The sequence below is a fragment of the Leopardus geoffroyi genome, chromosome B3 (assembly GCF_018350155.1).
Source record: "Leopardus geoffroyi isolate Oge1 chromosome B3, O.geoffroyi_Oge1_pat1.0, whole genome shotgun sequence".
Lineage (NCBI taxonomy): Eukaryota > Metazoa > Chordata > Mammalia > Carnivora > Felidae > Leopardus > Leopardus geoffroyi.
The window spans coordinates 137099412-137124196 of NC_059337.1; the positions used below are offsets into that span (position 1 = coordinate 137099412).

At 47.5% G+C, this 24785-nt stretch overlaps 1 protein-coding gene and 1 long non-coding RNA gene across 5 annotated transcripts in view; one reads left to right on the plus strand and one right to left on the minus strand.

Moving 5' to 3' along the window:
* The window catches only part of DDX24 (DEAD-box helicase 24), a 33371-nt gene extending 17019 nt beyond the window's left edge, over positions 1-16352 (minus strand). The window contains exons 1-2 of one of the 3 annotated variants that reach the window (XM_045451943.1): positions 16137-16352; positions 1589-2305 (exon numbers count right to left, since the gene is read on the minus strand). In XM_045451943.1, the coding sequence (XP_045307899.1) occupies positions 1589-2300 (712 nt within the window). In that variant the 5' untranslated portion in view covers positions 2301-2305; positions 16137-16352. Of the gene's footprint in view, positions 1-1588; positions 2306-3457; positions 3590-16136 lie in introns of those variants that run through there. The other 2 variants (XM_045451941.1, XM_045451942.1) reach the window with 2 other exon arrangements.
* On the plus strand, positions 16177-22806 carry LOC123584249. 2 transcript variants are annotated; one of them, XR_006705280.1, is made up of 4 exons: positions 16177-16270; positions 19085-19264; positions 20717-21261; positions 22464-22806. It is a non-coding gene; the product is annotated as an uncharacterized LOC123584249 (long non-coding RNA). The 2 variants fall into 2 exon arrangements; XR_006705279.1 differs by lacking the exon at positions 16177-16270 and adding an exon at positions 16354-16637.
* Positions 22807-24785: the final 1979 nt, after the last annotated feature.

Below are 24785 nucleotides of genomic sequence, written 5' to 3' on the forward strand. Positions count from 1 at the left end.
AAATGTTCTAAATTATTATTGTTATTTCCATTCCCCTGAGGCTTCCTTACTCTTCCATCTATGTGACTCTTATACAGGACCTCACCCTTAGTACCCTGACCACTCTTTCCAGAAATCCAAGGCACAAAGTGTCCAGATGGTCTAGTCCTATGCAAAAGAATAGCCACTAGCCATGTATGGCTATCGAGCACTTAAAATACGGTAACTCTGTAAGAGTTTTACTTTTTTTTTTTAAGTTTATTGATTTTGAGAGACAGAGCATGAGCAGTGGAAGGGTAGAGAGAGAAAGGGAGAGACAATCCCAAGCAGGCTCCACACTGTCAGTGCAGAGCCCGATGTGGGGCGTTCTCATGAACAGCAAGATCATGACCTGAGCCAAAACCAAGTGTCAGATCTTAAGCAACTGAGCCACCCAGGCACCCCAAAATGTGATTACTCTACATTTGAGCTGCAAGCTCAAAATGTCAGATTCTGAAAACTTACTATAGAAATAACAATATAAAACATCTCATAATTTTACAATGAATTACATTAACTGAAATATGTTTTAAAATTAATTTTTACCTGTTTCTTTTTACCTTTTCAAAATATGGCTCCTAGGAAATTTAAAATTACAGACGTGGCTCACGTTACATGTACGTTTCTTCTGGTTACCTACGGTCGAGCCGGACTTAGCTCCAGGTAGTACAAGCTCTGCCCTCCAGTCGGTAGTTTAATCTATTGAGGGCAAGTCAACCTGTCAATGCTTCACAAAGCCTTAGACGGTGCAGGGAATGAGGGAACTTTAAACAATGCCTAGACCCAACAGTACCTCAAGCCAACATCTACCTACAAAATCCACCTAATGGTTATCTACCACACACTCAAATCTTTCCAAGGACGTGAACTCACCAACTCCCAAAGCAGCCCTTGTACCTTTGGACAACTCCTGTGAATCAGACCCTTATTCCTTATATTAATGAAGACCTACCTCTCGGGAGGGCTGAACTTAGCCCTACTTTACCCTCTGAGCCATTTAGAAATGCTCAAGAACGGGAAACTACCATGTGCAGATCGCTTACAATACACTGTGTAAACTACTGTAACTTTACATTTAACCCACAAAGCAAAAAAAGTAGGTACTGCTGGGAGCTATAGGGGTCAGAGAGATAAAGTGACCTGTCCAAGGTACCAATTACAAAGTGGCAGATTGCAGGGGTCCCTGGGGGACTCAGTGGGTTGAGCGTCCGACTTCAGCTGAGGTCATGATCTCGCGGTCCATGAATTTGAGCCCTGCGTCGGGCTCTGTGCTCACAGCTCAGAGCCTGGAGCCTGTTTCGGATTGTGTCTCCCCCTCTCTCTGCCCATCCCCTGCTCGTGCTCTGTCTCTCTCCCTCTCCTTCTCAAAAATAAACAAACACTTAAAAAAATTTTTTTTTTAAAGTGGCAGATTTCAACCCAGAGCTGGCTGACTTCTAAACACCTTCATTCAACACTGCTTTTGTGGTTATATCCCCAAATTCCCCTCTCCCACCTCCATCCAACCTGTTAGCAGCCACAAGTTCAACCCAGAAGCAATCCTGCCCTGGCCAGCTAAGGATGCCCCTACCTGTCTCAGCAGCCCCAAGGATGTCCAGTTTGTCACGGATGGCAGGTGCCAAGGTCAGAGCTTGGATTGGTGTAGGTGCAGAGAAGCCTAGGAAGCTGAGTGCTCGGAGAACCGGCTTGGGTACAAAAAGATCTTTCCAGGCTGTTACATCTGCCTTCTGGTCACGCATTTCAGGCACCCATGTCTTTGCCTTTTTGGGCACCTTTGGAATAGTACTCTGGGAAGACTCCAGCTTTTTTTTCCCTTTCTTTTTCTTCTTTTTTGGAACAGTCTGGGCTGAGCTTTCTGATACCATCTCCTCTACCTCTGGATCAGGACAAACTGTGCCATGTCCCTGGGGCTCTGGCGCAGCATCTCTGACCTCAGACTCTTTCTCGGCACTGGTCCCTCTAGTCTCCATGTCTTTATTCTTCTTCAACTTCATCTTTTTCTTTGAGGAGCTAGACTCTCCTTCCTCGTCTCCTGAAACAGCTTGTGCCTTTCTCTTCTTGGGCCCCTCCTTTGAGAAAAGGCTGGAGGAGTTCTTGGCAGGGGAGACCAACTGGTAATCTGTCAGTTCCTCAAAGCACACCAAGTCATCCATCTGTCCATCTGCAAACATATTTGGGTCAATCTTCACCTGCTTCCATTTCCCCACAACTTTGATTCCCTTCGTCTGAAATTTGCCATAGCTTGGCGGCTTTGGCCTTGATTTTGTCTCCTTCAACTTCATGGCTACTGAAAAGAAAAGGAAGGAAATGTTCCATTAAGTTGGCAACTGAGAAGCACAGGGTTCCAAGGCGACAAATATTTTCTAAGCGTATCAGGCCCTGCAAAGAAGTGAGGACACAGAGATAGAGAAGATCAAATTAGAGAAGAAACACAGCGACAGATTAGGCAGCGGGGCCTGGAACAGAGGGGACACAGGAGATGGGCAGACATGCACTGCATCTGGTTTGGATGCCAGATCCAATACTTAACTGCCCGTGTGCCATGGACACTTCCCCTTAATCCTCTCGGAACGTCAGTGTTCTCATCTTGTAAAAAGGGAGAGGCGCCTGCTAATATCTAAGTCACAAAAATGTTTTACGCAAATAAAGAAAATTACGTAGAGCCTGGAGAAAAAAGCCTTCCACAGCCAAGCCATTTTGAAGGCCGAATTAAGAAATGAGGAGGCTTGGAGGGAGGGGATAGGAGGCCAGCTTTAGGATCCGGGCACAGACCTTTCCTCCTCCGCACGCCTCGCTCCAAGAAGGCAAAACGCCTATTGCACCATTCTGGCCTTTGCCCATCCAGCTTTGGCATTACATTTTAAGTCACTTAAAATACATTTCAACGGAGGCCGCTTGAGTGGAACTCGATCCATCGCCTCCCTTTCCAGAAAGGCCAGGAAAAAGGACAGATCCTGGAAGGAAGGATAAAGGTGAAGCGTAGTTCAAATTTGGGCCTGTGGCGGACGTGTCACTCCCTGTGAGTCTCAGTGTCCTCGCCTGTAAAATGGGGATGACGAAGGGGTCTGTCTCAGGGGATCGGTACACCGTTACCAGGTGGCGCACGTCAGCACCCGCTGGCCATGGCGGCTGAGCGCTCAGCACGTCAGCACGCAAGAAGGCTTCCCCCACCGCACCTGCGACACCACGACCGCAAACGACAGGCTTCCACGAGGACGGCGGTGGGGGTGCTCAGGCCCAGAGGGGCGAGCTGCTCGGCCCCGCCTCAGGCACGACAAGCGCACGAAGCCGACAGACCGAGGCCACCACCGAGCCAGGAGGCCCACTGCAGGGGCCCCCGGCACGGGGCCGACGGCCGCCCTCTCGGGGCCCGAGAACCCAGCGGCTTAGACAGACCCGCAGCGGAAGCCCCGGGCCCGACCCCAGTCCCGGTACTGACCGCCTGGAGAAGCCGCCGCGGCTCCTTCACACACGCCGGCCGACCGCCTCGCACACCTCCACCTCTCTCCCTCAGCTGCAGCGTCGTCCGCAGTTCCGGGGCGGGGCCTGTACTCACGGACGCATGCGCCCTGCGGCAGGAAGTCCCGCCCCCATCTAGGCGCCGCTATGTGATTCGCTACGGCTGCATCGCGGACTCCTGCAGAGGGCGAGGGCGGGGGCGGGGGCGGGGACACGGGGTGCCTGGCGCTCGGAGAGGTGCTATTGCAACTCGCACGCTGGGTAAGCGCCTCTGCTGTCCGGCGTCCAACGGGCTCAGTGTCGGCAACTGCGCCGGAGCGCAAGTTTTCTTGTATTTTTTTAAAATATTTTTAAACGTTTATTTATTTTTTTTTTTAATTTTTTTTTTCAACGTTTATTTATTTTTGGGACAGAGAGAGACAGAGCATGAACGGGGGAGGGGCAGAGAGAGAGGGAGACACAGAATCGGAAACAGGCTCCAGGCTCTGAGCCCTCAGCCCAGGGCCTGACGCGGGGATCGAACTCACGGACCGCGAGATCGTGACCTGGCTGAAGTCGGACGCTTAACCGACTGCGCCACCCAGGCGCCCCAAAACGTTTATTTATTTTTTAACGTTTATTTATTTTTGAGACAGAGAAAGAGCATGAACGGGGGCAGGTCAGAGAGAGAGGGAGAGACACAGAATCCGAAGCAGGCTCCAGGCTCCGAGCTGTCAGCACAGAGCCAGAGGCGGGACTCGAACTCCCGAACTGCGAGATCATGCCCTGAGACGGAGTCGGACACTCAACCGACTGAGCCACCCAGGCGCCCCTCTTGTATTCTTGGTCTAGCTTCAGTGCACTGGCTGTCCACGAATGAAGTACCTAGTGCGTGCCTGGAGCCTTTTGCAAACGTTTTAGCATCTAATTTGCAGCCCCAACCAGCCTGTATCGGAGGGGCTGTCTTGTCAAGTTTTTTCACGCCTCGCCCGTTGCTCACTGATGGTCAGGCTACGTTGCCCTGTCTCCAAAGCTCATGCTTTAATCACCAAGCTAGATTGGCTCCTTTGTTATATGCAGAGAAATCGGCTTCACGGTAGATGATGTTCCTTTCAATGTGGGCATCGCCACACCACCTGGGAAACATTTCCCATATGGTGTCCCTGTCTGGTGATCTTGGAAAGTCCTAAAGGAATTCATAAAGTTTAGGTCAAGTGAGCCTCCCCACCCCATCTTGGAACCACCATGGGGCAGAACTTAACTCATTTCTTGAGGAAAATTGCCAGGGTCCCCAAGAGGCTGGATGGCATAAAGCCTGTGCCCAAGTGGGGTCTGAAAGAGTCTGATGCCTAGAGACTGAAGTTGTCTAGATGACACTGTGACGAGGAAGGGTGCATGTCCCTACTACATGGCAGGAAAAAGGGTCCTGTCCCCTCTGAGCTAGTTACACACGTTGGAGGATTGCAGCATTGTCCTGAGAGAACCTTGCCTAACAGGGCTGTGTGGTGGGAAAAGGGTCCTCCACAGAAACAGGCTAGAAATAGAGCCCCTGTGGTGGGACTTGGGGGACCTGTTGAGGGGTCAAAATGGGGCATAGTGGAGATTCTCAATGGAGGCCTCTGAAAAACTGACAAAAGCACCTGTATTAGGGTTCTCCAGAGAAATAGAAGCAACAGGATATGTATATACAGAGAGAAATTTATTTTAAGAGTGGCTCACAGTGATTGTGGAGGTTTGACATATCCAAACTCAGATAAGGTAGCCCAGCCAAAGAGTCCAAAGGCAGCCAATGGGCAGAATCCTTTCTCACTGAGGGGATGCAGTCTTTGTTTTATTAAAGCCTTCAACTGGTTAGATGGGGCCCACTATCACTGTGGAAGGTAATCTGTGTTCCTCAAAATCCAGATTTAAATGCTAATGTAATCCAAAAAGACACCTTCACAGAAACATCTAGAATAATGTCTGACGAAATATCCAGGCACAGTGGCCCATCCCAGTGGAGGCAGGAAATTAACCATCAGAGCATTCCAGGAGAGAAAAGGGTAGTTTTTGTTTGGACGTCTTCCATGATGGAGGAGACAACTCTGTGGGACAGCCAAGACAGATTTGCAAGCACCAGCTAAGTTAAGGTAGTCTTTTGCCCCTTTATTCCTTGCAGCTTTGCTCAGTTGACCCTGAAGTCACCAAAAGCAGCTGCATGGGGAAGAAGTAAAAGAAAGAGAGGTGAGGAGCAGATTACTTCCCCTCTCCCCAGCTCTTTATTTCAGAGCCTGGATCAGACCTAAGCCGGGGAAAAGAGAGAAGTTATAAATTTGCACGTGAGGTGGAAATTTTGACATCATGTTAGATGGAATTTTTGTGTCTTTTTTTCACAAGACAACGGGGTGTTGTTCCCCCTGATTATTATGGATGAGACATTAAAATGGCATTCTGTCTGAGTCCGTTTTAGTGAAGGCACAAATATTGAGAAGAAAATGGTAAGTGCAGAGTTTCCTTGCTTGGTTCCTTGGAGAGTGTTAGACCTAGCAAGGAAATTGTCTCAACATCAGTTTCATGACACTTAGCTCAAAGCCTGCTTCAAAGTACAAAAGGATCGAAATTGAAGAGGCTGGGAGAGAGAATGTCTTTGCTGAACATTGCTTAAAACTTGTGGCCAAGGTTGAGTGAAGTATAATTCAGACTTACAATAATTTAGTTCAACAAGCATCTCCTTCTTTAGGATTCCCTGAGTGTTCTGTATAGAGTACTTTCAGCTCTGTATTTGATTGGGAGATTTACCTTCTTGTCTTACTTCTCTTAGATTACACGTTCCCCCAAGGAATTCCCCTCAGCTTTGTCTTGGTGTCCCCTAAAATATCTAGTCTGTGTCTGGCTGACTTAGGGGGTCATAGCTGTTTGTGGATGAATGAATGAGAAAACAGTTGACCTTAGCTTGAAGACAGGTTCCCCCTATCCACTTTTGTCATTGAACCCAGCACCAAAAGTGACAATGAGTACTGACCTCGTCAGATAGTATCTGTTCATAGTTCATAGCAGCTTTATTTGTTACAAAAACTAGAAACAACCAAAATGTCCTAAGATAGGTGAATGGTTAAAGTGTGGTATGTGGTAATCATTTTGTGATATGTACATATATTAAGCCGTTAGGTTGTACACCTTAAACTTATACAATGTTGTGTGTCAATTATATCTCAATAAAGCTGGAGGGGGAGGAACCTATGGTACATCTATTCAACATTAGAAAGGAATGAACTGGTGGTACACACAACTTGGATGGATCTAAAGGGCATCGTGTCGAGTGAAAAAAGCCCACGTCTAAAAGGCATATCGCAGGGGTGCCTGGGTGGCTCCGTCGGTTAAGCGTCTGACTCTCTTGGTTTCAATTCAGCTCACGAACTCATGTTTCGTGAGTTCAAGCCCCACATGGGGCTCTGTGCTGACAGTCCAGAGCCTGCTTGGGATTCCCTCTCCCTCTCTCTCTGCCCCTCCCCTGCTGTCCCTCTCTCTCTCTCTCTCTCTCTCTCAAAATAAATAAACTTCAAAAAATTAAATAAACAGCATATAACAGTCTTGAAAAGACAAAATTATAGGATGGAGAACAGATTAGCAGTTCCCAGAGATTAGGAAGGAGGACATGGTTAGAGGGCGAGTGTGATTCAAAAGGAGTAGCACAAGGGAAATCTTTGCGGTGACGGGATAGTTCTGTGTCCTGATTGAAATTGTGGTTACACGTGTAATAAAATGATGGAAGTCTACACACACCTTCTACCAATGCAAATCTCCTAGTTTTGATCTTGGATTAGCACTACAGATGATGTAGTCACCGGAGGAAATTGGGTGAAGGGGGCGTAGAACCTCTCAGTACCAGCTTTGCAACTCCCTGTAATTCTACAATTACTTCAAAATTAAAAAGTTTTTGAAAAAACTACATTGCTCACATTGTATTCTTACCAAAAACTGTTTAACCTGAATCTAATCACGAGGACACAGTCAGGCAGATCTAGATTGTGGAATATTCTATAAGACGACTGGCTTCTTCAACACAGTCATGGAAAATGAGACAAATCTAGGGTACCACTTTTATTCAGCATAGTACTGGAAGTCCTAGGCATCCAAATTGGTAGGGAAGAAGTAAAACTTTAGTATTTACAGATGACATGATGCTGTCTATAGAAAACCCTAAAGACACCACCAAAAAACTACCAGAACTGATCAATGAATTCACTAAAGTTGCAGGATACAAAATTAATATACAGAAATCTGTTACATTTCTACATGGTAATAATGAAGCGGTAGAAAAAGAAATTAAGAAAATAATTTCATTTATACTTTGCACCAAAACTAATAAAATACCTAGGAATAAACTTAACCAAAGAGGCGAAAGACCTGTGCTCTGAGAACTATAAACATTGATGGAAGAAATCAAAGACAACACAAAGAAATGGAAAGACATCCCATGCTCATGGATTGGAAAGAGTGAATATTGTTAAAATGTCTGTACTACCCAAAGCAATCTACAGACTTAATGCAATCCCTATCAAAATACCAACAGCATTCTTTACAGAACTAGAACAAGTAATCCTAAAATTTTTAGGGAACCACAAAAGACCCCAAGTAGCCAAAGCCATCTCGGAAGAGAAAAACAAGACTGAAGGTATCATAATTCCAGACTTCAAATTATATGACAAAACTGTAGTAATCAAAACAATATGGTACTGGCCCCAGAATAGACACATAGGTCAATGGAACAGATGAGAAAACCCAGAAATAAACACACAATTATATGGTCAATTAACCTTCAACATAGGAGGAAAGAATATCCAATGGGAAAAAGACAGTCTAATTCAACAAAGAGAGCTCTGTCCAGTTGGGAAAACTGGACAGCAACATGTAGAAGAATGAAACTGGACCACTTTCTTACACCGTATGCAAAAATAAACTCAAAATAGATTAAAGACCTAAATGTGAAACTTGAACCCATAAAAATCCTAGAAGAGTGCATAGGCAGTAATTTCTCTGACATAGGCAGTAGTAGTATCTTTCTAGAAATGTCTCCCGGGGCCAGGGAAATACAAGCAAAAATAAACTGGCGGGACTACATCAAAATAAAAAGCTTCTGTACAGCAAAGGACACAAAACTAAATAGCAACCTGTTGACTGGGAGAATATATTTGCAAATGACATATCCAATAAAGGGTTAGTATCCAAAATATAGGAAGAACTGATACAACTCGGGGCACCGGGTGGCTCATTCTTTTAAGCTTCCAACTTTGGCTCAGGTCACGATCTGATGGTTCATGAGTTCAAGCCCTGCATAAGGCTCTCTGCTGTCAGCACAGAGCCTGCTTCAGATTCTCGATCTCCCTCTCTCTCTGCCCCTCCCCTGCTCTCTCTCTCTCAAAAAATATATAAACTTAAAAAAAAAAACCTCAAAAAGAAGAACTGATACAACTCAACACCCAAAAAACAAATAATCCAATTAAAAAAACGGGCAGAAGACGTGAACAGACATTTCTCCAAGGAAGACGTCCAGAGGGCCAACAAACACATGAAAAGATGCTAAGTATCACTCCTCATCAGGAAAATACAGATCACTAGAATGAGCTATCACCTCACACCTGTTAGAATGGCTAAACTCAAAACCACAATGAACAACAGGTGTGGGCGAGGATGTGGCAAAAAAGAAACCTTCATGCGCTCTTGGTGGGAATGCAAACTGATGCAACCACAGTGGACCACAATACGGAGTTGCCTCAAAAAGTTAAAAATACAACTACCTTAGGATGCAGTAATTACACTACTGTTTACCCAAAAAATACAAAAACATGAATCCAAAGAGATACAGCCGTATATTTATTGCAGCATTATTTACATTAGCCAAAATTTAGAAGCAACCTAAATGTCCAATAGACGAATGGACAAAGACGATGTGGTATATGTACACAATGGAATATTACTCAGCCATAAAAAAGACTGAAATCTTGCCATTTGCAACCATATGGATGGATCTGGAGGGTATTATGCTAAGTAAAATAAATCTGTCAGAGGAAGACAAACACCATCTGATTTCACACGTACGTGGAATTTAAGGAATGAATAGGCAAAACAAATAAGACCATGAGAGGCAAACCAAGAAACAGACTTTTAACTATAGAGAACAAACTCATGGTTACCAGACGGTGGGGGGATGGGAGATGGGTAAAACTGGTGATGGAGATTAAAGGGCACGCTTATCATAATGATCCAGGTTTTAGAGGCCTGAAGCTTACATAATTGGGGAGGGAGAACTCTTTTAAAAAAATTATAATTACAATGTCATCCAAAACCAGGGGAGTAGGGCTGAGGGAAGTCCAATTGGGAAGAGACAACTGTCTTAACCAATTACTTTTAGAATATCATACTTTTGCAAATAGTGAGGCTAGTGATGTGAGCACATGACCAGAATCGCTCTCGGGGTCTTAGAAGGAGCCAGCCCAAGCAAGGGTCCCCGAGCTCAGATTTCTTTTTTCACTCCATGGCAAACCTGCCTTTGCTTCTATCATCAGTGGTGGCACGGAATTCTATTTTGTGAGGCATGAAATTTTTACTCCATATTCCCTATTGTTTCAAACAATTGGCTTGCTGTCATCAGTAACACCAGGATGACCATTCACGGGCTGATATTTTTGTGCGTGTGTCTGACTCTTTTCTTAAAATGAGTTCCAAGAAGCAAAATTTCTGAGTCAAATGGAATGGAAGCTTTTATTATCTGTCTCGTGTTGCTAGCCGGAAAGTGTGCCTCAGAATACACACCACCCAGCACAGTAGGAGAGGGTTCGCCTCTCTTTGCCCAGGCAAACACTGCTGCGTGTTTTCAGTTAATTACTACCTGCAGCAGATATTGAAGAGATTCTCAATCATCTCTCTTTCATCCCCTGTTCTAAATTCTCCACGACGGAGAGCTAACGTCCATGTTCCCCAGACTCCCGTGTAGCACCAGTTCTGTGCATAACCTGGATCGTAACATAGTCCCCCCTGTGCCAGAACTGGAAAGTGGGAGGGGGACAGGGCTTTAGCTGCCAATCACAGTAATGGGACCTTGGTTTCCAGAAACAGCAGTAGAGTCCCAGGATCCAGCTCTTACCTTATCAAGATGCAGCATCATTCCGGCATGCGTGACATCTGAGGCAGTTTGGTCCCAGAGCCAACAGGTGGGACAGTGGCTTTCTGATATCCTAGTTTCCTTTTTTTTCTGTTAAGTTTATTTATTTTGAGAGAGAGAGAGAGAGAGAGAGAGAGTGCAAGTGAGGGGAGGAGCAGAGAGAGAGAGAGAGAGAGAGAGAGAGAGAGAGAGAATCCCAAGCAGGCTCCAGGGAATCAGCACAGAGCCCAATGTTGTGCTTGAACTCTCGAAACTGTGAGATCATGACCTAAGCCCAAATCAAGAGTTGGATGCTTAAGACCTGAGCCTAAATCAGGAGTTGGATGCTTAAGACCTGAGCCCAAATCAAGAGTTGGATGCTTAAGACCTGAGCCTAAATCAGGAGTTGGATGCTTAAGACCTGAGCCTAAATCAGGAGTTGGATGCTTAAGACCTGAGCCCAAATCAAGAGTTGGATGCTTAAGACCTGAGCCCAAATCAAGAGTTGGATGCTTAACTGACTGAGCCACCCAGACACCCCTTGATGTCTCAGTTCCTTGATGCTGGTAGTGGTTGCTGCACCGTTGGTGGTCCAGGTCTTCAGTGTCATTCTGAGGATGGAATTTCAACCTTGAACCTCCTCCTCCAATCTTGAAACTATTTGAAGGCACCTAATTCCCTGTGTTAAAACCCATTGTGCTTAAGTGAGCTGGAGTGACTTCTACTGTAGTTAAACCTTGACTAATAAACCAATAATAGATGCAACACACACATACACACACACACGCACACACACACAGTTATCTGCTTTAAAAAGCAATTTTAGGGGCGCCTGGGTGGCGCAGTCGGTTGAGCGTCCGACTTCAGCCAGGTCGCGATCTCGCGGTCCGTGAGTTTGAGCCCCGCGTCAGGCTCTGGGCTGATGGCTCAGAGCCTGGAGTCTGTTTCCGATTCTGTGTCTCCCTCTCTCTGCCCGTCCCCCGTTCATGCTCTGTCTCTCTCTGTCCCAGAAATGGATAAACGTTGAAAAAAAAAAAATTTTTAAAAAATAATAAATAAATAAATAAATAAATAAAAAGCAATTTTACTATTAGTGAGATTGCACATCTTTTCATATATTTATTGGCCATATGTAATTCTCTCCTTGGAGACTACCTCTTCTTGTCTTCGGGTTTCTTTTTGGAGAGTTCTTTTCAAGGGCACCTGGGTGGCTCCATCAGTTAAGTGTCCGACTCTTCATCTCAGCTTGGGTCTTGATCTTAGGGTCATGAGTTCAAGCCTCATGTCAGACTCCATGCTGGTCATGGAGCCAACTTAAAAAAAGAATAAGGAAGAAAGAAAATAAATAGTTCCTTTCAAAAACTGACTCATAAAAACGCTTGACAATGCAGAGAGTAACAGTGCAAAGGTTTGGGGTTTTTTTCCCCCTTGGTAGGTCACTTGCTCTCATCCCTGTTCATGGTGTTTTTAATGGCAGATGTTGTCTGATGGAACCACTTTTTCCTGTCCCACAGGTTGTCTTTCTAGTTGTCTTCTAGTGACAGGAAATTCAGAGAAACCACCTTGCCAGTTTCTCCCCATGGGGAATGTCCTTGATGTCATGAATGCCGCCAGGAAGGCAGAGCCAATACCAACCCATCCAGAGACTTTTCCTGCAAGCTAGCTCTGCAAACCTCTCCCCTGCTTGTCCCAAGGACGGTGGTTATGCAGGATCTCAGCGAGACTGGAGCAGTTTTTGCCAAACTGTTCGGGTTGCTGTTCCAAAGCTAAAGAGGGCTGGGCCGGGCCCTGGGTCTGGCCACCTCATTTCCTTGTGTTGCATAAGAGGCAAAGCCTCTTTGCTTAGGACAATCAAGGATGTCCTGCCCCCCCCCCCCCGCCCCGATTCTGCCATTTCTTTCATTTCCTGCCCCTCCTTTCCTCCTCAACCTCACACTGAGATTCTCGCTTTCCTCTCTCTCCTCCTTATTCATGCGCCCATTCAAAACCCACTTACTGAGCTCCTGAGTACTAACGCAAGAGAAAAAGACAGAAAATCTATACTTCCGTGGAACTTATTCCACTAGAAACAGTAAATGGAATAATAGGTCTATTTTCTGAGTGTCCCTGTGTCACCACACTCAGGCACATCAAGACTAATGAACTGTTCCCAGGTCACAACTAGCAAGGATTCCAACCCAGGCCATTGGCTCAGAGATCATGCTGTTAACCACTAACCCATGCTTCCATATGGGATTAGAGCCGAGTTCCTTTCAGTTCTGAGCTCTGTTCTCTTTGCATTGAGCTCCCCCATCTAATTGGCTTTCTAGTCCCAGGTTTGGCAGGTCAGCTAGAGCTGGCAGACAATTCTATCTGGAACTTGAGTCTCTGGCCCTTGGTTCAGGTCGCAATTCCCCAGCTCTTTGGGATTCCTTTCCGGAGTTCCAGTCTGCAGTCCCCACTTCCTGGTCTGCTGGTTTCGTCCACAATGGAATTGCTGGTGGGGTGCACAACCTCTCTTGGCCCGTCACCTCTTGGTTACCGCTGGTGGGCTTAGGCACACACGTTCGTGCACCTTATTTTATGTAGAGAAAAGCTATTGCTAACAGGCGTCTCCAAAGCCGAAAAGCCACAAAAATTGGTGGGCACGGGTCAAGAACCTAAGAGCTATTAGAACAATCACTCCCAAACCCAAAGACTCCTGCGTTAGGATAAGTGGGTCATGGCACCGGTTAAATTGACACTAGGTCACCGGCCAGCCTCAAGAAAATTTCCATGCGGCGAGGAACACTGTAAAACACTGTACAATCCTCAACCCAGCTGCACACCCCTTGCAGGGATTTGTTCAGCCCTGGGAAGCCCAAAGTCTTCGCCAAAAATATCCTTAAACTCTAAAGAGTCACGTGGTCCATTTTCTGGCACACCTGCTTTTTTTTTTAACGTCTAAGAACTGTAGTCCCGGAAGCTAGAAGGATCTGCCAAAATGGCAAAATCTTTACTAAGCTTATTTTGTGTCCTGAGAAATTGTCTTGGTAACCATCAGGTTGGGCGCCCCAAACTGTGGCTAGATAAAAACATGGATTGCACCCCTTTTTCGGCTAGGGTCCTAGCAAACTGCTGCTAGCCCTTGAGGAAAATTACAATGGCCACCACAAGGAACGTTTCAATTAGATAAGATCATTTAAGAAGTGCACTTAAAAGTCCTTAAATTAAAAAAAAAAGAAAAAAAGTCTCCAAATTAGGGGCGCCTGGGTGGCTGGCTCAGTTGGTTAAACATCTGACTCTTGATTTCAGTTCAGGTCTTGATCTCACAGCTCAGGGGTTTGAGACCAGCAGCATCAGGCTCTGTCCTGACAGCTCAGAGCCTGGAACCTGCTTTGGATTCTGTCTCCCTCTCTCTCTGCCCCTCCTCTGCTCGTTCTCTGTCTCTCAACAAAATAAATAAACGTTAAAAAAACAACAACAACAAAACCTTGTAAACGTTAAGAAAACAAAACAAAACAAAACAAAACAAAACAAAACAAAAAAACCTTGTCAAATTCTGGTAAATATCAGAGCAGCAGATTGGGCTAAAGGTGAAAATTGCTACCAGAGTCAGCTCTCTTGGATCTCTGCCTGCAGTACCTTGTAGAAAAAGAACACGGGGCGCCTGGGTGGCGCAGTCGGTTAAGCGTCCGACTTCAGCCAGGTCACGATCTCGCGGTCCGTGAGTTCGAGCCCCGTGTCGGGCTCTGGGCTGATGGCTCGGAGCCTGGAGCCTGTTTCCGATTCTGTGTCTCCCTCTCTCTCTGCCCCTCCCCTGTTCATGCTCTGTCTCTCTCTGTCCCAAAAATAAATAAACGTTGAAAAAAAAAAATTAAAAAAAAAAAAAAAAAAGAAAAAGAACACAAAGTATCTTTTGCACCTTCTCTGAGAGTGCCTCGGAGTCCAAGGGGTTTTTTTTCAATAGAAGACAGAGAAACTAGAGGGATCTCATGGAAAGAACTGGTTTTTACTTTCACCCCCATCTTACACACGCCTTATGGTTCAGATCATGAATGTCCTCCCTGTAAAGGTCAAGGAGTTAATGATTTCTTTGGGGTCTTCTAGCACAATCGATAACATCTAAGCAGTGACTGGGCCAGGTAGTCATTTGGATGTACATTTTCCAAGACCTCTGACTCCAGACACCTTGGCCCCAGGACCCCTGGGTCCAGGGCATAAGTGACTTATGGAGGACACCTGAGCACTCATCCTTGTTTTGACCAGTTCCTGGATGCCTGAGAAGACATGTACGCTGGACCACATCCTCAGGAAAAACCCTAGACCCCAAGCAAAGGGGAATCTCCCTCGCTCTCTCTTTCCTTTCCCTTGTGAGTCTCCCAGACAGTCCATCTGTTATATTCTATCACTTACCCTATTCGATAAACTCTGCTCTCGCTTCTGCTCAGCCTGTGTTTGATTTCTACCCTGTGTGATGCCAAGGACCATCTTGGCTGATCCTTTGGGATCCTCTCTGGGTCCCTGGACCCAGTCAGCCTGCATCAAATCCTGCCAGGAATGTTTACTGTTTGTCTCAGCTTAAAAACAAAAAACAAAAAACAAAAAAAACTACACAGTAGTGCTGCGTTCAGAAATGGGCCAAGTTGCAAAACATGCTACAAAAATTTTTTCAATGTTTATTTATTTTTGAGAGAGAGAGAGTGAGCAAGGTGGGGAGGGGGGCAGAGAGAGAAGGAGACACAGAATCCAAAGCAGGCTCCAGGCTCTGAGCTGTCAGCACAGAGCCCCATGCGGGGCTTGAACCTGTGAACTGCGAGATCATGACCTGAGCGGAAGTTGGATGCTCAACAGACTGAGCCACCCACGTGTGCCTGTTAAAAAAATGTTTAGCCTTCCTCCCCGTAAGCTAAAATGAAACTAAGTACCCAGAAGGAAAGTAAAACCTTCCCAAGCCTTTGTAAAAGTATTTACTGAAACAGATAAAGTAGTTGGATGGGTGGACCAACCTGTGATATTTAAACTGCAACCTGGGGCGCCTGGGTGACTCAGTCGGGACAGCTCAGAGCCAGGAGCCTGCTTCGGATTCTGTGTCTCCCTCTCTCTCTGCCCCTCCCCTGCTCCCACTCTGTCTCTCTCTGTCTCAAAAATAAATAAACATTTAAAAAAATTAAAAAAAAAAAGTCAGGGACAAAAATGCGCGGCGGCTACCCAGTCGTGAGCCCTCTCACTCTTGAGTTGGGCTTTCTCTCAATAAATTCAGTTGCTTTGCTCACTCCCTGTTGTCTGCAAGATTCATTCTTGGACTCCGTGGGACAAGGACCAGCATCCTGTAACATTGGCAGACCTCTGGCTCCCGCTGGTTCTCAGTTCTAGATGGGTCATCAGCCGGTGCTGGTCTCGGTGACACCTGGTCTGTACTACAACACACCTTGACTGCTCACATCCCCCCTAACATGAATGACTACTGCGTCTTGCTGTCTACATCCAGTTTGGCGCCCCCTCCCCATCCCCCCCCCAACACACAATGTCTATTGCCTGGCGAGCCCAAAAGCCTAACAGTTCTATTACAGTTTCATTTTCCAGTAAAAACAAAACCTACCTCATTGGCTGTGCTTCAGTCAGAAGGGAGTCGTGTTATAAATATCCTGAGTCAGATCTTCTGGAAACACATCCAAGGTTTCAGGCTCAGACTTCTGGGTCCGAGACCCGTTTTGAGAAAATCTGCTTCTCTGGGTAATACAGGGAGGGGTGGGCAGGGGCTCTTTCCCCTGACCTCCGATGGCAGGTGGGCGGGGGCTCCGTGAGTGGGAGGGATGCTCTTGTGGATCCATTTGGTGAAGGTTCTTTTGTTCAGCATCACGGCAGTTGGGGTGGGGAGGGGAGGGACTCCAGCCCCAACCGCCCCTGGGCTCTGGGGCTCTGACACGATGAGCCTTGTTTGAGCCTGGGTGGCAATTGGCTAAGCAAGGGAAAAAGACAAGCGTCGGGAGGAACCAAATCGGAACCATTCCAAGCCCAGGCTTTGGAAGCAGCTGGACTTGGGGCAGATCACCTACCAGCTCTGTGGCAGAGATGTGTCGTCATCTATAAAATGGGGATCGTAAGCTCTCTTTTCTCATCATCTTTTTTTTTTTTTTTTCAACGTTTATTTATTTTTGGGACAGAGAGAGACAGAGCATGAACGGGGGAGGGGCAGAGGGAGAGGGAGACACAGAATCGGAAACAGGCTCCAGGCTCTGAGCCATCAGCCCAGAGCCTGATGAGGGGCTCGAACTCACGGACCGCGAGATCGTGACCTGGCTGAAGTCGGACACTTAACCGACTGCACCACCCAGGCGCCCCTCTTTTCTCATCATCTTAAGTGAGGAGATGACGCAAGAACAGAAACCTAGAGCAACTTGACTACAATCTATGCCTTTAAGGCGTAATTGGTTCTTATTTCCTAATTCTGGCATCTTTTAAACGGCTTTGTGGAACTTTAGGAAAGTCCTGGGAAGAGCTGAGAAGTTGGTGCTGGGGTTTTGGGGACGAAGGAAGCAGCCTGGTTGGAGAAATGAAGTCCACTCGCCAGCCTCCCTTAACCCTTTCCAGGGTGCTGCCTGGTGGAGTTTTGAAGTGATGGGGGGGGGGGGGTGTCCAGAACTGACAGCCAAGAAAGAATTCTTGAAGAAGTCTTTGGTCCACAAAGGGTGATTTTAGGAAAGCACGGGGGGCAGGACCCGTGGGCAGAGAGAACTGCCCTGGGGTTGTGCAGGGTAACTGGTTATATGCTATGGAGTTGGGGCCGATAAAGTCAAGATAATTTAATGTTTATTTTTGAGAGAGAGAGAGAGAGAGAGTGAGGGAGGGGCAGAGAGAGAGGGAGACATAGAATCGGAAGCAGGTGAGCTGTCAGCCCAGAGCCTGGCGTGGGGCTCAAACTGAAGGTGATGTCATGACCTGAGCCAAAGTCCGTGCTTAATGGACTGAGCCACCGAGGCACCCCACAAGAGGAAGTTTCTTAAAGGGATTTCCTCACGCCAAAGAAGACTCACAGATTACTGGAGGCCTAGCTATTGTCAAGCTAAAGTGGATTTTCCCTCTAGCAAGGCATTAGCATTAAGATAGTAGGGAGGTCCTGGAGATTAGCCAATAATAAAATGGCCACTTTCTTGAAATATTACTAAGATATTTGTAAACTAAAGGAGACTCTAATCAGTTTAACCTTTTGTTTTCTGACCTGTCCTTTGTTCTTGGGCTGCTGGGAGTGCCTGAGGAATATATTTCACTCAGATCCCACCTGGGAGTGGTTTGTGGGGTGTTAGCTTGCCTTATGCTCCCTTATCACTGCCGTTAGAAGCTCAGAACAGCCCCTCGGGACCGCTTGAACCCCTTGAGTTTTCAAAGCTGTAGGCACACCCCCAGTTCTGGTATTCCCCTCCCCCCCCATCCAACTCCACCCTGTTAAAAAAGAAACAAACCCAGATTGGATTCATTGCCCGCCCCCCCCCCCCAACAGCGCACCAAGACTTAATTACAATTTCAACCTCTCCCAGGAATGTGACCTTTTAAGAGTCCATCTGTCCTAATCAGCCCTAGTGAAGTCATCTGCCAGGCACAAACCCTGACGTTCCCTTCTCCTGAAAAAGATGTCCGGCCTGAAACAATCCTTTCTTTTCTTTTGCTAATGATGTGTTGCCTCAGTCTCCTTCTTACAGGAAAGCCTTCATTTTTGTGCAGCTTCTCAGGGCATCTCTCTACTTGCTAGATGGGCTGTTGCCCTGTAACTGGAGTGCAGGGGTTCAAGAGCACCTGGCTCTGGGGGTGGGGGCAGAGCCCAAACAGATCTGGCTTGGCCACTCACCACTGGCAACATCCAAAGGCAGAGAGATGAGCAGTGGAGAAACAAGAAAGGGATTTATTTCAGTGAGGCCACCATCAGGAAGACAGTGGACTACTGTCCCAAAGGCCGTCTCTAAAGTGCCAAAATACTTCAAGGTTTAGATATGGAAAATGTGGACAAAGTCCGTGAGTACTGCAGATGGTCAGTAAAGGTCAGGTCCTCACTGTCTTGGGGTCAGTCTTGGGGTCTTTATTGCTGGAGGGGATAGTTTCCGGTTCTCACAGCAGGATGCTTGGCCCACGGTCTCCAGCCTGAGTTGAAAGATAAGCTGTTGGGGCACCTGGGTGGCTCCGTGGGTTAAGTGTCCAACTTCAGCTCAGATCGTGATCGCATGATCGCATGATCTCATGGTTCGTGAGTTCGAGCCCGCATTGGGCTCTGTGCTGATAGCTCAGAGCCTGGAGCCTACTTTAGATTCTGTGTCTCCCTCTCTCTCTGCCCCTCCCCTGCTGCTTGCGCTTTGGCTCTCTCTCTCAAAAATAAACATTAAAAAAAATTAAAAAAAAAAAAAAAGATAAGCTGTAAGGAGGAACCTAATCAATTAGAAAGGAAAAACTGAGGTCAGAATGGAGGTAATTGAAGTCCCTTCAGGCGGATACATGATTTGCTTAATAAAGCCAATTAGATCTTCAAATTTACTTGGGTTGAATTTTGTGGTTTAACAGCCTTTCAGCAGATTTGAATCTGGTGGGTGCCAGTCACTCTGCACCACGGAAGTCGTCCAGATAGCCACCTTAGCCTCTTCCCCGGCTTCTAAGATGGTGGCATCCAAGGTGATGGCAGTGAGCCTGGCCCAAGCCACCTCGGCAGCCTGTGGCAGTGCCCTCGCCCGACTTCGTCCGCAGGTGAGTGTTCAGGGAGGAGCTGGTGTGGAGCGAGGAGGTAGACAGGGAGGGACAGAGTCCATTTCTGGCTTTACCTCCTTTAGGTTTTTACCTATGTGTCCAACCAGGCTTTCATAGCAGTTTGAGACCCCTGTGGGGTCTCAGATCCAGAGCATTGATTTTAACTCAACTCTTCAGTTTGGGCCTGTTTTCTTCATTAGTTTCTGGGAGCTCTGTCTCCTGTCTTAGCTATTTATTCTTGCTGTTTATTTTCCCTTTAGCCTCTGTTATATAACAAAAACTCAACCGAGTACATTTTAACAGAACTTTTTTTTTTTTTAAATTTTTTTTTTTTCAACGTTTATTTATTTTTGGGACAGAGAGAGACAGAGCATGAACGGGGGAGGGGCAGAGAGAGAGGGAGACACAGAATCGGAAACAGGCTCCAGGCTCTGAGCCATCAGCCCAGAGCCTGACGCGGGGCTCGAACTCACGGACCGCGAGATCGTGACCTGGCTGAAGTCGGACGCTTAACCGACTGCGCCACCCAGGCGCCCCATTTTAACAGAACTTTTAAAAGTCTATTTATTTTGAGAGAGAGAGAGAGCACGCGCGCATGTGCGCACGCACACACACGTATGTGGGGGCGGGGCAGAGAGAGAATCCCAAGCAGGCTCTTGCTGTCAGCCCAGATCCCGACTTGGGCTCAATCTCACAAACTCCTGAGATGATGACCTGAGCTGAAATCTAGGATCCAACACTTAACTGCTTGATCACTGAGCCCTCAGGTGCCCTCAACTGAGTACATTTTAAAGGTCTAGTTGGCTTTATTATGAGTCAGTTCATGAATCTGGCAACATCCCAACTAGCAGGTCTATGGAACACTAAAAGTTCTCAAAGGCAGAGAGAGAGAGAGAGCAGAAAAAAAATTATTAGCAGAGAGTCCATTGTTTTAGGCAAGGTCACCCTCCTAAGGGGAAGGGAAGGGGTCCATCAGTAAATTTCCTAGTGCTCTCTGTGAAATTCCCATGTTGACCGGCTAAGGGTTATATTCCTGGGGCGCTGAAACTGCCGTCAGGTTGGGTGTGAAGGCTTGGTTTACACTTGGGGCTTTAACCTAAGTGATGCCATTTTGGGCCTGTGGTTTTCTTTTTAGCCCCCCTCCCCTGCCAATAACTCCCCCCCTCAAAGTCAACCTTTCATATATGCTTAATGTGTATCCGTTTTTCATACCGTATTTATTTTTGCAAATGGGTGTTGGCTTTTGTTTGCAAGTTTAATTTATATGCAGAATAGTGCATTGCCGACCTTATTCTATTGCTTTTTCTGCACTGAGAACCACGTTTTTGAAATTGTCAATGTCAGTAGGTGAGTGTCTAATACTTGCTTCCAGTTCCTGCAAAGTGCTCCTGTGTGCCACTTACCTTTCTGTCTCCTGGGGGGGGATACGCAGGGCCCTCCTACCTCCCCCAGCACAAACAGCAGCTCAGGATGGAATGGGGAGGACCGGGCCCCTGACCACTGCCGACCTCTGACCTCTGACACTGTGCATTCACCCTCTGTTCTTCCACGGGAGTCACCCTGTCATCCACAGCTGCCCTGAGCCAGGCCACAGCTTCCCTGGGATCTCTGCTGGGGACACTGAGTGGCTCCTCCCTGGTGGAATCCCCTGCTGTGGCCTTGACTATCTCCCCACTTGGAGGTAACTGACCCTGGAGAACAAACCCCCCTTTTAGGGCCCCCACTCAGTGCTTGGAAGTGTGACAAGGAATAGGGCCTGGGCCACAGCCAGCAGCCCTCCCTGTTCGCTAGAAACATAAGGACTCCCGAGCTTGTGATAAGCAATCCATAAAATAATAAGAAAGCTAGATGTTATCAGACACTGTGCCCTCCTACTCTCTATGCTTAGCACTTAACATGTACCAATTGGTTTAATTATCATAACAACTGCAGAGGAAGACAACACTGACCCTCATGTATGAATGAAGGAACGTTAGCCAAAAGCCCTGGACCAGGAGGTGGGGTTGCTCTCAAGCCTGGGATAGGAAGTAGAATCAAAATGCAAATCTGGTCTAGGGAGGAGGCCTCAGGGAGGGGCAGCTTCTGGAAGGACCTGGCCACCCTCTGCGTGGATGACAAGTGGGGGCGCCCAGCAGTGGGCTAACCAGGCGAACAGCACCCATTTCCCATGGGCCTTCTGTGTACGTAGGGGACCAGATAGCCCAAGCTCCCGGCCAGCCTGGCGTCACCTTTCCTGCCAAACAATAATGTCGAATAGCAAATACCTTCTAACTGGCCTTTTTTTTTTTTTGTAAATATTTTTTAATAATTTTTTTAAGTTTATTTATCTATTTTGAGAGAGACAGAGAGAGCACAAGTGGCAGGGAAGGGCAGAGAGAGAAGGAGAATCCCAAGCAGGCTCCACGTGGTCAGCCCAGAGTCCGACACGGGGCTTGAACTCACGAAACAGTGAGATTGTGACCTGAGCCCAAATCAAGAGTCAGATGCTTAGCCCACTGAGCCACCGTATGCCCCTCTATCCAGGCTTTTGATTCTTGAGTCTCTGACTCCATACACCCCAGGTGGCCCCTCTGGTTTAACTTTTTTTTTTTTTTACCATCACCCCAAGTCTCTCTTCCTGGGGAGCTGGATGAGTTCGTTCCTGCACATCTTTCTATCTTTTGCAGTCCTAGCCCCTACGGCTGCAGCAGACATCTGCGGGGGTTTGTTTGGTTTTGTTTGAAACAAACCAGCCTTAGAAGGCAGAGAGAAAGAAAAAGTTCTGATCTCCCCACAAACAGCCAACCGATCAATTCACAGACAGACCAAAAACAACAACAACAACAACAACAACAAGAAAAAACAAAACCAAACAAAAACCCACAAAGCAAAAACTGTATGTGATAATTGGGTTTTCTGAAACAAGGACTTTGAAGCCTGTCTCCAGATAACTTGAGGTCGAGGCATGCAAATCCCTTTGGGGCAGGTCATTTACATCTGGAATCGGACTCCCCAGCAATCCTCACCAAGTTCAGGGCTATGGGAGCCACCTTCCCAAGAAACCCCCCTTGTCCGAGTGAAGCAGGGAGGGGGACAGGTGCAGTCATTTCCTCCTGTCTCCCAAGCTGGGCAGCGCCCTCCCCATAGGTGGGCTGTAGGCTCAGGGAGCAAAGGGGAGGCCAGTATGGATCCACTCACAAAATGTTCTTTTGGTTTCTAGTCAAGGTTGGTGCAGCTGCGTTGGAAGGAGGTGAGTCTCTGCAAGGAAGAAGTTCAAGTCCTTATCTGCCCCCCCAGCCCCAAGGACTTGGGGAGCAACCATCCTCGTCCAGGCCCAGGTTTGCCTCGGCCTCGCGTGGATGGTAGAGGAGGAGGCAGATTGGTAGAGATGGGCAGGAAGCAAGGAACTGGAAACAAGAAATGAAGGGGCCTCTGTAGTAGGATGATTTCTCAGCATGGTGCCCAGTGACCCTCACCCTTTTTAAAAAAAATTTTGTTTTCATATTTATTTATTTTTGAGGTTGAGAGAGAGAGAGGGACACAGCGTGAGTGGGGAAGGGGCAGAGAGAGACGGAGACACAGAACTCAAAGCAGTCTCCAGGCTCTGAGCTGTCAGCACAGAACCTGATGCGGGGCTTGAACCCGTGAGATCTTGACCTGACCCGAAGTCAGATGCTCAACTGACTGAGTCACCTAGGCACCCTGACCCTCACCCTTCTATACTCCTCCTGCCTTTGGAGTGCCGGGGGAAGGGGGGGGGGGTCATGTGAACATGGTAAGATACCACTCCCATAATCATGTTAAGTTATATGACAGAAGGGAGGCCAAGCGGATGTGTCTAATCTATTCACATGAGCCCTTTATTTTTTAATATTTTAATTTTTTAAAATATTTATTTAGTTTTGAGAGAGAGAGAGAGAGAGAGAATAAGCGGGGGAGGGCCAGAGAGAAACGGAGACACAGAATCCAAAGCAGGCTCCAGGCTCTGAGCTGTCAGCACAGAGCCCAACACCGAGCTCGAACTCACGAACCATGAGATCATGACCTGAGCCAAAGTTGGACGCCCAACTGACCGAGCCACCCAGGTGCCCAGTCACATGAACCCTTTAAAAGCAGAGAATGTTCTCTGCTCTTCACAGAGGAGGAATCAGAGATTGGATTGGAGGGGGATTTGAAGTTTCTTACCATGGGTTCCGAATGAGAGCCCAGTCTGGCTGAACACTTGATTTTGGTCTTGTAAAACCTAGAGAACTCAGGCCCTCCTGGACTTTTGACCTGCCCTAAAATGTAAGAACTGGGCATTATTTTAAGCGCTGACTTTGTGGTCATTTGTGAAGCAGGGTTAGAAAAGCAGCAGAGGCCTGCTATCGCTTTTCCCTTCACCAGGCCGAGGGGTGTTCCCTCGGGAGCTGAATGAACACGCTCAGGCAACCCCAGGATTCCTGAAATTCCTGGCTTCACTTGGTGCCCAACTCTGGGTCCTGCGCCTGTGAGATTCCAGGGGCCCCTGCCTGCCCGCAGGTGCCCCCGCTATCAGGGGAAGCCAGGCCCCTCCACAGCTAACCATCTTCCGGCACACGATGGCCGGCATGCTGCAGGGAGGAGCATAGGGAGGCACATTCTCACTGTGCGGGTCTAGGATGGCCTCCTGTCCAGATGGGCGTCTTCAGCAACACCGTAGAGGCTGCTGGGAGTTGCTCAATGCCTACTCCTTCCTTCTGGCTCACGTGATTTCTGGGCCTGATTTCCGGTTAGGTGCATGATCTCCAGGGGAAGGACTGCCATTTTCAGTCTCTCTTGCTGCTGGGTGTGCTCACTCAGCTGGGTTCTTCTGGCCGGTGAAAGATGAGTAGAACGAAGTATATGATGCTCTGGGCATACGCAGTTAAAGGGGAGCCGGTGGACCTGCCTTTGCCCCTAGTCCCCTTCCCGTGACTTCTGCTGCAGGCGGGGGAGTGGCCATCATGAACCAGTGGATGACAGCAGCACCTTAAGGAAGGCAGAACAAGACTGCAGGAGCCTGGGCCCCCAGGAGCAGAGCCACCCTCTCCCCTACACCCCAGCCGAGACTCATGACTGAGTAACAGAAAGAAACTTCCCTTGTTCGAGTCAAGAGGGTCTCTTTCACACCAAGCAGACATATATTCTAATGAACACAGTTGGGTATCTTGATGACCATAGAGGAATCAGTCCAACAGAGGGTTGCATTTACCTGTTCCTTCTCCATACACCACTAAAATAACGGTAACAGACCAAAGATGCTTAGAACCACGAGGGCAAAGAGGAGCGGGAAGGTGACAGTAACACTACATTAGGAGCTGGAAATCACACAGCCATGTGGTTCCCCACTTAGCAGTCCCGAGAAAGCTGAATCTTAAATTGTCAGTGGAGGAGGGGAGAAAGAGGCAGCTCTGCCCGGGATGACCCCCCAGGGCTCAGCTTCTGGAAGGTGGCGTTGCAGTGGGCCAGCACAAGTCTGTTGGACGTCTGTTACAGGAATGAGGCAGATCCCCAGAGATCCCCTCCAGCAGACCACTGGCAC